Source organism: Cyanistes caeruleus, chromosome 2 (assembly GCF_971803275.1).
Source record: "Cyanistes caeruleus chromosome 2, bCyaCae1.hap1.1, whole genome shotgun sequence".
Classification (NCBI taxonomy): domain Eukaryota; kingdom Metazoa; phylum Chordata; class Aves; order Passeriformes; family Paridae; genus Cyanistes; species Cyanistes caeruleus.
The window spans coordinates 23609327-23621930 of record NC_141702.1 but is presented as its reverse complement, the minus strand read 5'-3'; the positions used below and the strand labels follow the sequence as shown (position 1 = coordinate 23621930).

Genomic DNA, 12604 nt, shown 5'->3' with positions numbered 1-12604 from the left:
CTTGACTACCCTACGTTCTCCTACAAATGGACCTTGAGCTTGTTTGGAGGTTCTAGCAGGGGAGCGCAGCTACCGTATACCCTTGACCGATGAACGGTACCGTCTCTATCGGGGAGGTCGTCCTCTTCGACCGAGCGCGCAGCTTCGGGAGGGACGCACATGGAGCGTTGAGGGAGGAAGGGGACACCCGCCTAGCCAGCCAGATCAGCCGAATCAACCCTGGCGATCAATGGGGTGACAGATGTCGCAGCCAGATCGCCCTCACATCCAGACAAACCGGGCTCGCAACCAGCTATTTATAGCTCCGTTCTGCCGATCCCCTCAAGATCACGGTTTGTAACAACCGCTTCGAGCCTAGCCGCACGGAGCATGGAATCACCAACCTGCAGCTACAAAACCTTCTGAGAGAAATAATTTTTTAACCTAATTAAAAAAATTTAGCGAAATTCTTTGGGGTTAGGTGTCTTTCCAGAAGGCTTTGCGAAACTTGCAAATTTACGGCTTCCCATTGGCGGCTTCTCCGCTCGTCGCCGTCCCGTGGCCTGGGCGGGGCGGGCCCGGCGCCGATCGCGGCTGCAGGCGGGGCCAGCGGGAGCGCCTGCCTTGGAGCGTCCTGTGCTCGCTCGGCATCGCCGCTTTAACCTTCCGTGCGTGTGAGTAATGTGGGCCCCTGGCATTTCTCTCTTCCTGCTCCCCCCCAGACAGTGCGCGTGGCTGGTTTGGCTCAGGTGAGGCGGGGAGCCGGGGGTCTGTGACGGGCTCAGGCCTGAGCCGTGGATCGGCGCTCCCGGTCACGGGCTCCCCGTGTCACTGCGGACCGCCCGTCATCTCGCGTCTCCCTAGAGCTTTTCCCCGGGAGGGCTGCGGGCTGGTGGCCCGGGGGCCGCTGCCTGTCACACGCTGAGCACGGGACGTTCCCCCGGGTTGGTGTTGCGGGTGCAGAGTGGAGCCGCTTTTGGGCTGCTGCTGAATGCTGGCAGGGAAAATCGGGCCCTGGAATCCCGGATCTGCAGGACGTGCCAAGCACAGCTCGACCCCTGGCCCTCTTCACTGATATTCTTCTAGTTCATTCTAGTGTGGGAGTGATCGCTTCTTACACCGATATTCATGTTGCCTCATTCCCTCTGTTAACCCAGCTGGCCTTTATAAATCACAGCAAGGGAGCAAATTTTTCCCAAAGTCCCTTTTCCTCTTGAGGTGTCAGGTGTGAGGGGAATGCACAGCAACCCACCAGCAATTGCAGCTTCTGGCTGGAAATTGCCACTTTACCTCTGTGATGAAGGGCGGAGAAGGGAGAAATTCTCTATCCCTGACCAGGGTGCTCTTTCCATCAGATTTTAGTTCTCAAGTTGGACTTTCTCTATCAGTATGGCATGGCAGGCTCAGTCCTAGGAACCTAGAACGCTACAGCTCATTTCAAACTTTTTGATCCCCTGGTATTCACAAAACAAGCACCTACCATGCCTTTTTACCTTCCTTTTGCCTCTGCTGCATTGAGATGTGTTGGGCATCAGTGGCTTGTTTATGTCCTGTGACCTGTCTCCAGAAGTGGTACTGTGACTCTTCTGTTTCTTTAGTTTTTTAAACTACAAGTTAAAAATCACCTTTGGTTTTTTAATTCTTTCTTTGTGAATGTAGCTATATTACAAGTAGCTCCTGTTTCATTCTGTTCTTTTGTGTAGCTCACAGTGATACTTTTCTTCAGTCTTTTTGTGTGTTTCTAATTCACTGCTGTATTCATCAGTGGTAAAGACACTATTTGGCAGTGTTTTACTTCCCTGTGACTTACCTAAGAGCAATCAGAGGCCCCTGAGCAGGCAGGGGCAGAATAGCCTTTGAATTCCCATGGCCTGATGCAGTCTCATGTTTTGTGTTCTCTTTTCATTCCTCTTGGCTAACAAGCAGTCCACTTTGTGCGTGGTCAAGGTCTTTCTTCCCTCTGCTTATGAAGGAGCTTTTGAAATATTGGAAACTGGAAGTTATTGTTTGCATGCCAAGAGCCTCTTTTCCAGAATTACTTGAACTGTGGATTGAAGTGACAATAAATCACATTACAGAGGGAAAACAGCTCTCAGTTGCAGCAAGGACTTGCTGTTAGGGAGTTCTGCATGTGAAATGCCAGTATGAGTAAATTTGATTGCTTTCTTGGTTTATGGCTTTACAGTAGAATCCAGTTCCTGCTGAGGCCTAAACACTACTCTATTCAAAAAATAACAATTAATAGCCTCATTTATGAAGTCATTAAAGAACTAAAATGCTGCTTGCAAAGCAGCATTTGCTCATCTGAAAAGTCTACAAAGTTTTACATAGCAACAGGGTTTATTAATAGAAAGAAATGCGGGCTGTAGAAGGATAAGTAATGCAACACTCTGAAACTTTGTTTTAATCTGGATTATTACAGAAGAAACAGGCCATTCTTCTGAAGTTTCCACTGATCCTGGATCACATATTTCGATACTTTTGAAGTTTCTACTGATGGCTAGATCACCACAGCTAGGAAGAAAAAAGTGAGAGGCTTGAAAGTACATTCCCATGCTTCACCTAAACATGTAGAATTAATGTTTAGAGACTTCTGGCATTCCTTGATACAAGGTTTGCCAGCTTTGGAAACTTGGTTTACTGTCTCTTTTTGCTCAAGGCTTGGCTTTTAGTGGTGTCTGTGTAACTTCTGTGCTGAAACTTACATTTTCTAAAAGTTTTAAGGATTTTCTTCGTGGTGACTTTTTATTTTTTTCTGTTATCTCCTACTTAGCAACTTGATGCTTTTCCTGAATTTCAGAGGGATGAAAAGTCTACGAAAGACTTTGACTTGACCGTGCAGCAATAAAAACAAATCAGTTTAGACTGAAACTTTGCTAAAATATTTTGTCAAAAATTAACTTCAATTTTTGTTGTGTGAGTGACTTGTGAACCATTATTCCAGCTGCCATCAGATTTTTGTATCATTATTAACTTACTATCTCTTCTAACTCTTTAGGTAACAGGAAGTTTGAAGTCATGTCCGCAAAACCAAAACTTTATTACTTTGATGGAAGAGGCAAGATGGAATCGATTCGTTGGTTGTTGGCTGCAGCTGGGGTCGAGGTTTGTTTTGGAGTTTTTAACTTCTATTGCACATTGGTAAGCTTGTCTTTGAGGCAGATCACATGTTATTAGTCAAAAAAGAAAAGGCATCCCAAGATGCAATAGTAAGTGAACATTGGCTATTCAGTGTAATTAAATACTTTTACTTCAGGCACACAAAAGCATGGCTTCAAGTTACATGTTTTCTGAGCAGTGACACTGTAAACCAGGTTCTTGCTTAACACAAGAATGTAATCCTTAATTAAGCACTTGATTACTGACCCAGAGTTGCTGAGCTGATAGATGTGTTCCTTGCATAACAAGTGTTATCTGTGCCCAGTGAAACAGCAATTTACTTTCTCTAGTGTTCCTGTTTTCCATTGAACACTTACACAGAGATTTTTGTTTTATTTTTCACTCCACTGGCTCTATCTTACATAATAAGCTGTAACACAAATTATGTTGTGTCTTGCATCATTTAGATGAAGCTTAGCAGGGTGAAGTGAGCAAACTGACCCACATGTGTAGGGAAATTAGAAATCTGCACAGGAAGAAAATACTTTGATAAAACAGAGAAGGAAGATAGTACTTTAATTTTTTTATGATAGTATATAATTTACTTATTCATTTGCTGTCCATCTTGGTGGTAAACTGGTAATACAGTTTGAGGACACAAAAGACTAGTATTTTCTCTGAGTGTCCTCTTACACAATAAGTTGGTACAGTACATACAGTTACTTGTGTACTGAGCCAAGGAATAGAAGTTTTTCAAAAAGACCACCAGTCTTTTTTTGCAGGCCTTGCATAAGACAGAACTTTTTCTGTTCCTCCGTCATTTCATGATCATCATCCAACTTCTCTCCATCATTTGTTCCTATGTTTTAAGTCCCTCTCACTTCTTGAGTTTTGTTTTTTTGTGGGTTTTTTGTAAGTTTAAAAAAAAGTTGTTGATGAGTACCAGTTGCTACATTTTTTACCTGAAATATTCTTTTCTCAGCTTCTCAGCAGCAGAAACCTGGGTTCTGAATTTTAGACTGTGATCATACTTGCTATGGTTGAACATTGGCAATATGTTAATATGCCTGATCTTCTGGGGTTTCCCTAGTATAGCAAATCTTAATTACTAAAATGAGTGGCATAGATGTTATGAGAGAGGCTGACTGAGCAAGGCATTTAGGGATTGGTAACATCAACCATTTTCTAATCTCCATGTTCTGCACTGATCACAGACATGTATGGCACATGCAAACACATACATGTAGATGTCTAACTGGTGTCTTAATCTTGAACTCAGTTCCTCCATAAGTAACCCTGATTGGATTAGCCAGCCTCAGCCATTTGAATGCAACTACATTGATCTGATCACTGGCAGTTCTCTTTTTGTTTCTCATCTTGTGAATAATTAATCTTCAGGTGTCTGAAACATGCATCTGTACTAAACTTCTTGCAGGGCTTGCTACTTGTACATTATTTTGTAAAAGCTTTGTTTTAACTTCCAAAGAATTTGTTCCTGTCTAGCTCCCAGATCAAAATATCGCACAGCAGATTTTTTCCACATTCCAGAAAGCATCTTAAGGACAGCCTAGACTGTACTGTTGATTGTTTCACATTACACTACCTGTTTAATACCAAACAAATCATCCTCACTCCAGTTCTTGTTGCCTATTCTTTTGCTAGGGTTGCCCGTAGGAGCATTTATCAAGTGTGACAATCCAGGAGATATTGCCAGTACTTCTGTCCTTGTGTTCTCCCTTAAAGCCACATCTGAAATGGAGAGAACCATGATGTATAGTCTTTTCCTTTTATGGTGCTTTAAAGGTTTATCTGTTCTAAAAATGTGAAAAGATTCTTATTTCCTCTTCTTCCTCACTCTCTTTTGTCAGTTTGAGGAAGAGTTTTTGGAAACACGAGACCAATATGAGAAGCTCCTGCAAGGTGAGTCCATATGAAATCTCAAGGAAAGTGTAACCAGACTTAGAGAAGATGGGTGAAGTCTTTGAAGACTGTATATGTCTTCCTTCCCACATAGAAGAGTAAAGCTGTGAGCAGCTGCAGAGGCTGTTTTTTTCCACATGTGGACAGATGAAATCACAAACTGAGTATCTTTCCAACCTGGAGGGTTTGCCAGACCTCTGGATTCTATTGTTCTCCATTTGTCTACACATCCCACAGACTTAACTATGGGCTTCGGTAACCAGAAAATATGTATCACAAAATTTCATTTTATGATCTGATGTTGTAGTTGATAGCTTGAAATGAATCTTTTCCCATCTTTTAGTTGTGACTTCCCCCCCCCCCCCAGCTTCTCTTTCTCCTAACTGTTTACCTGGTGTCAAGTTACCACGGTTACTGAAGTTTCTCTCCTCAGCCCCACGGCGAGAGGCCGGATAGAGTAAAGAGAGGACCCTGCTGGCATTTCCAGCTGCTTGAAGTTTCTTTAGCCCAGGAGACCCTTCTTTCCAACATGGAAGTTTGTAACTCTGTTTTTCCTGTCCCAGAATGCCTCTGAGCTATGGAAGCTGAGAGGGCATTCTTACCTTCCCTTTGTTTCCCCCCTGTGTTGCCAGGAAACCAGCCTCCCCCCCTCTCTCCCCCTGTGCCCCTCTGTGGAGAATACTCCTACACCTTTGTGGGCATTTGAAGAAGTTGGTGTCTGTTATTTCTTATCTTGGTGTGTGTAACCTTGATTTGTAGAAAGTTTGTAAGATGTACTAACTGAGAAAAATAATTGTTTTTTTCCCTCCCTCCAAGAAACCCTGTTAAAAGAGACCCCTAAGATCCCAAATCCTTGTTCTCTCGTCCTTTGGATTCCCCTTCACAGAAATAAACTGTGGAATGCAAACCAGAGAGAGAGTCCCCCGCCCTGATTTCTTTACTTGCTCTATAGACTTGGATTCTTGAAGAAAATCAGTGAACCCCACAAACATATGCTGGCTCGAAACTCGAGTGAAGAGAAACCTCATCACTGAGCTAGCCGGGTCAGTGAAGATCGAGAAGATCAAGTCAATCTGATACATCTTAAAGATTGGTTGTAAGAGAGAGATCTGTAAATCTAACATCTGCTTCAAATATTGTCTGAATAATGGAACAGAATTTTTTTTACATTGTTTAGAATGAGACACTTTTTACTCAATTGAGATGTTCAGTGTGATTGTCTCCATTGCATTTCAATTTCATTTTAAAAGCTGCTATACACAGTCCTGACTGCAACTTCAGTTAATTTTTTTAAAGGAAGGATGGTAACCTACAGTAATTGCGTTTTTCAGTTTAATTTGTCTGCACCACTGTAATTTTTTCTTTGCATGGAAGAACTACAGTTTAATACAATGACTACCCACAGCAAGATCACTATAAAAGCAGTAATCCTCTGAAGACAACAAGAAATCTGATGTGGAGTTATTAGATCAGTCAAATAATGTGTGTGTCTTTCCTTTCAGGTGGATCCCTGCTGTTTCAGCAGGTGCCCATGGTGGAGATTGATGGGATGAAGATGGTGCAGACCAGAGCCATCCTGAACTACATTGCAGCAAAGTACAACCTCTATGGGAAGGACCTGAAGGAGAGAGCCTTGTATGTAACAGTATTAGTATTCTTGAATTTAGTATAGTAGCTCTGGTGCATCTAGAATTAATTGCACAGTTGCACATACACCTGTGCAAAATCACCTGTGAGTCTCAGTGATACACAATTTGCAGTGAGCCTGAGAGGCCACAGTTAGATGCAAGTGAACTGATTTGTTCTAATTTAGTTACTTTTCACATAAAAACATTTGAGTCATGGGTTTATTGTGCCTTAGTGAAAAATTAATACAGCCTGACAGAGGTATTTGAGAGGTGACTGGCATACAGATGCTGAACTCCTTTTGTAACCAGAAAACTGCAAAGAAATGGTTAGTTTCTAACTTTTGGCTGCAAAATAAGAGCTGTCATTGACATTATCTGTGGTTTCATGATGTTCCACTGCGCTGTAAAAAAGTGCATGGTTTAGATCTTTTGGAGCTGGGGAAAGAACAGCTAAAAGCTGTTGAAAAACTATTGGTTTCATGTGAAATTAAATCCTTGATGTTGTGTCTGTGAAGAAGAAAAAGTATGATTGGGCTGTCTCAGTATGTAGCATTTTGAATGTCCATCTACAGTACAAAACCTGCTCTCATAGTCTGGAAAAGGGACAACCTGAAGAACTGATATACTGATAATTTAGCTGGATGAAGAACCTGGTATGCTTCGGACTTCCAACCCCATTATTTATCTATTTGTCACTACTTGGACTTTGGATGAAATTCTGAAGGTGGGATACATCCAGATAATTAAGTCAGTTGGGAATGACTCCTTGTGGTGCTGTGTGTTTCTTTGGTGATTGTGATCTGTTACACCGAAGTTACACTCTTAACCTCTGTGCAACCCTGTTTAAACTTGCACAGAGAAGCAAGTGAAGAGCCAAAATCACTACAAATACAAGATTCGCACTGTGACATATTTTTTTAATTGCAGAAATAATTTCCATGAAGGAATGTGTTTGAGATTGCTTAAAAAAAGCATTTCTCAGATCACACTGCAGCTTGGAAGCAGGGAGTGGGGGGGAAGGCACCACAACAGGGGGATGGAAAATTCAGTGTTTACTATCCTAAAACAAATATAAGTTGATTCTGCTTGTGAGGGTGCCTTCTATTTAAGGTTTTTGTTTGCTTTGGTTTTAAGGATTGATATGTATGTTGGAGGAACTGATGACCTTATGGGCTTCATCTTGATGTTCCCTTTCTTATCAGTGGAGGATAAAGAGAAACAACGTGCTTTTATAGTTCAAAAGGCGACAAGCAGGTATTTCCCAGTGTATGAAAAGGTATGGAGGAGGACCATTTTCTTCCCTGATTCTGGAAGGATAGCAATGGGTATATCACCACAACCAGAAGCAAGTGTCAGTGCAGTACTTTAAACCAGGACATCATACTGTCTGTTGTCTGGAGTGGGGGTCAGAACAGTATCAGACAAGTTGGGGTGGGTCAACCTGAGAGTCTTTCATGTATTTTCTTCCCCATGTCCAGGTGAGGGAGTGACAGACCAGCTGTGATGGGCACCAGGTGCCCAGACAGGGTCAACCCACCACAGTAATTTGCATTGCAAAAGCATTGCTAATTGTCTTTGTTAACCATTTCAAATACAAGTCCACTGGGTTTTTCTAAACACAGCAATACACAGTTATCACTGCTGACTTCTAGCCATACTGGAATCTTGGTGTTTTTCTAACTGATAATTTGACATCTAGAACCCAAGAGGTACTCTCAATGGAAATTAATATGCATGGACAGGATGATCTAGCAGGAATAGCTCCTCTCTGTTTTAAAGACTAAAGACAGTTTTTCACTTTGCCAGGTCTCCTGTAGGTGGTTGCCAGAGTGCATTCTGCCCAATATTCCACTTGTTGCATCTTATCCCCAGTGCTTTAGGCCAATCACCTCTCTTTTATACTCTATTTTTCCATTGAAGCTGTAAGAATATATAGAAAAAATCCAGAAAAACTAGACTTGAAAGGTGTGAACACCAAGAAAGTATCTAACCCTATCGTCTAGTACACAGGGTTACCTAGAGCTATTGGAAGAAAGGATCAGTAAACCCTGGGATTCTAGATTTCTGCTGTAAAATGATCAGTGACTGCTGGCACATCGCCTGTTCCCCCTGTTAGCTGCATGGGAGAGAAGGGTGAAAAGGAGACAGTAATATTGTCAAAGAAGGTGTGCCCTGTGCATTTTGAAAACGTGAGCCTCAGCTGGCTATCCACACCTGAGTGTTTTCATCCATGACATTTCTAGGTTTTGAAGGACCATGGGCAGGACTTCCTTGTTGGCAGCAATTTTACCTGGGCAGATGTTCATCTTCTTGAAGCCATTTTAATGGTAGAAGAGAAGAAGTCAGATGTGCTCTCAGGCTTTCCTCAGTTACAGGTACTGTGCAGTAACAAGATGCTGATATGGCTCTAAATGTGATAAATGATATTTCAAAATCTGTTATGTGTAAATAATTCCACAAAATATTTGTTACTTTTTCATTGTAGTCTTGCTTTTCCTGCTTTAGGAAGAGCCTTGTAAGATGTTTCACCTAGAGAAACTGTTGTTTTCTGGAGTAACCCCTGTACACATCTGAAGAAAAGCATCCTCCCTTTTTTTTTTGACTCACCAGTTCTGTGATACTGTTAAGTGGAAGGTATTTTCTGGATCATAAGAACTGATCTGAGTAATGTACATATTAGAAACCACAGATAACTGTTAACACTTCATCCCATATCAATACAAGACAGAGGGCTCATTTGTTACTGTGGAAAATAAAAGGATTGAAGTGTGGGAGTAAAATTCATCCACAGTTAAAACCGTATTTCCTGTCTTGCCTCCGCATACAGCTTCTTAAAGGATGTTACATGAATCAGTAAAATAGTTTTTTGTCTTGTTTTACTTTCTGTTCTTTAAATACCATGTACTTACTGTTTGCCTTTTAGGCATTTAAAGCAAGAATAAGCAGCATCCCCACAATCAAGAAATTTCTTGAGCCAGGAAGCCAGAGGAAACCTGTTCCTGATGATAAATACGTAGAGACTGTCAGAAGAGTTCTCTGCATGTATTATGATGTAAAAGCAAATTAGTGTGCCTGGCTGCAGGCTGTAGGAGAACTGCCAGATTGCACACGTCCAACTACACTACAAAGGAAGGCAAAGTGGTGATCGAGAGGTGTTCAAGTAGGCAGGAGGTTGTGCCCTCACACAAAATACAGTAGGCAGGTATCTTTTATAACACTTTAATACTAGCCTATTTTCTCCTTCATTCATCTCAAGATTTTTTTCTGGTAATTTTAAGCAAGTGAAATGGCAGCAAGCACAGTCTCACTAGAGACTTTGTGAAACACCAGAAAAGAGAAATGTGAGTTACTGACTGATAGCTTCAATATGTTGTCCTGTTTCCGAGGACTTTTTTCTAGATCCAGATCAGATTTTTAGATGAGAATTGCTTCCAATGTAGGCTTTTCTTCTTCTTTAATATCACTGTTGGCAAATGAAACAAGCAATTTTTAAAGAAAGTAGGAGTGAGGTCTTTCTCTTGCCAGTTCTGCTGGCCATCAGTGATTTGTCTAAATGTCAACACTGTGCCTTTATAACTAAGCTGCACTTTTATTACTGAATTAGGAAATAAACTGACTGCCAAATGATGTTTTTGTTTAACTGCTGTATCTAGAGGACCTGTACTAATCAAATAAACTTTTTATGTAGTCACATCGTTCTGTTGTCTCATGAACGAAAGCTGGGGCTTGCAAACATTTTTCTTTTCTTGGAGGATAAATTCTTTATATTTGGTATGAGGAGGATTGTTGCCCACATGCCTCATGGAAAGGCATATTTTGTTTGTGTTTCTATACAAGAGAATGGAGATGAGAAGGAGAGGTAGTAAACCATCACACAGACCTGATATAGCTCCTATCTAGTACCAACTAAACTCAAAATGTTGTTTCTTTTCCTCTTTTTTTTTTAACTCTATGGTTTCCACAGATAGCTAGACAAAGAAATTTAAGATGGTTTTAATCACTTCAACAAATGGCACTTAGGTTTTGAAAAGCTGCTTTGCAGGATGTTACCTTGGTGTTTCATACTTGTTATTTATAGTTCTACATTAATGACACAGTTTACAAGAAAAGACTTGTGCTCAATCTCTAATGGCCCTGGTTTACTCCTGTGTTAGCTGTGGGCTGAGAAACAAAATGCTGCTTGACACTGCTTGGGATGTAGTAAGTACACTCATCTGATATTTGATGAACAAGCTGCCCACTTGAGAGCTTGTCAGACTCCCCAGCTTCAGAATGATTGAAGTTTTCAGTGCTACAAACACTTCCCCTCATTGCCAGATATACAAAGTTTGCATTGACCTACAGTAATTTAGCAGTTAATGTAATATCAATTGCAATTATAGTTCAGTCCTTGGTTTAATCTCAGATTAGTTTAACAGAAAAGTTTGGAAAACACTGTAGTTGTTGATGATAATTCCTTTGCTAAGTGAACTTTTCTACACAAAATGAGGAAAGTTGTGGTGTAATGCTATTCAAGAGTTCCACAGAGAAAGATGCAGCAGATGTAGGAGGTGACTCTGCCAATACTTGTTGGTGATAAGCCTAACAGCTGATGGTTATTCCTGTTAGTAAATAGACTGGTACAACAGCAATGAATGTGAGCAGAACAATTGGCACTGAAGCCTTGTCATCAATGCTGCATGTGTTTGGGACAGAATTAACTTCAGCATAGCTCAAGAGTGGTTGTGTGGACTGAATGATACTCAAACAGCATTTGGGACACTCTTGCAGCACATTTTTCAGTTTAATTTTGTCCAGAAATAATCCACTTTGTACACCTCAAGATCACACTGTGATGGGAGCCAAAGCACAGGTAAGAAATTAATTTTTAAAACATCCTGCTAATGTAGACATACCCTATAAGTTCCATGTCTGGCCCAAGTGATGGTTATTTCCTGATATTTCAGTTGATAAGAACTTAATTTTGTTTTATTATTTTTTACGTATCTTCTTGGTTTGTTTTAAAATGAAAACACCTAAAAGTGTTTATGTCGTGTAGACTTCTCCATACAAAGTCTACTGCCATGTTTGCTTATGCTGTGGTGGCAGGGCTACATGGTGTGACAGTGCTGTGGGTTAACTCTGTCTAACAGCCTTCTCATTTCGATATTCCCACACAGGTTTGTCAGTCTACTTTCTAACCTGTAAAGAGCAGCAGGTTTACAGGCTGTTATTGTGATCTTCCATATTCTGGGCAAACTAGGGATGAAATCATCTTAAATCTAAGTGTTTTACAGAATACCTTTTTTTAGCAAGCAAACTTGAGTCCTGGTAAGCACTCTAGCAGTAATTATTTAGGGTGTTAGCTGACTTCAGTAATTCTTTTACAACACATAAGACCCTTCAGTTCTGTTACCAGCCTTCAAGACAGTGGTAAACAAGTAAAATACACAGGTGTTTGCAGCTATTTCTCTTATGTCTCTCAATGTTGCCAGCCCAGTAATTCCTGGCTAAAAATTAGTTAATGCATAACCTCAGGATTTGTTTCACTCTTAACCTCTCACAAAACACTTAGGCAGTTTTGATGTGTTCTCCGAAAAGGACTAGGGGCTTTCTTCAACTCTTGCTTCGGTAAGACCTATTTACGTACAAATCAGCTTGAGCATCATTCTGATAGCCAAGTATATTATGCTTAGTGGAAGTAAGGGTTATGATCCCATACAACCATTTTTGGTTTAAAACACTCTGCCAGTGGAAGGACATGTTCATTTCCATCAAAAACACTGGGATAATTCTCACTGATTTGCTTTAGTACAAGTTATGGTTTCTGATGACTGTATGGCATCTTTACTGGTGCTTACGTTGTGCTTGCTGATGTTTCGATTACAGTTAAGTCCAGTGGAACTCTCCTATTTGGTTAAGCACATCTGAACGTGCAAAAGAAGCATCAGCTATTCACAGGAATTTTTCAAGTCTCCTGCATGCTTCTTGTGGCACTT

General features: G+C 41.0%; 1 protein-coding gene across 3 annotated transcripts; it reads left to right on the top strand.

Annotated features, from left to right (window-relative positions):
- The first annotated feature begins 535 nt into the window (after nt 1-535).
- Nucleotides 536-10317, top strand: LOC111925887 (glutathione S-transferase 3). 3 transcript variants are annotated; one of them, XM_086876063.1, is made up of 8 exons: nt 2044-2121; nt 2402-2507; nt 2978-3084; nt 4947-4998; nt 6501-6633; nt 7761-7902; nt 8870-9001; nt 9550-10317. In XM_086876063.1, exons 3-8 carry the CDS (start codon nt 2998-3000, stop codon nt 9691-9693), a joined length of 690 nt encoding a protein of 229 aa, XP_086732189.1. In that variant the 5' UTR covers nt 2044-2121; nt 2402-2507; nt 2978-2997; the 3' UTR covers nt 9694-10317. The 3 variants fall into 3 exon arrangements, with proteins under 3 accessions (XP_023778268.2, XP_086732188.1, XP_086732189.1); XM_023922500.2 differs by lacking the exons at nt 2044-2121; nt 2402-2507 and adding an exon at nt 536-653; XM_086876062.1 differs by lacking the exons at nt 2044-2121; nt 2402-2507 and adding an exon at nt 566-728.
- Nucleotides 10318-12604: the final 2287 nt, after the last annotated feature.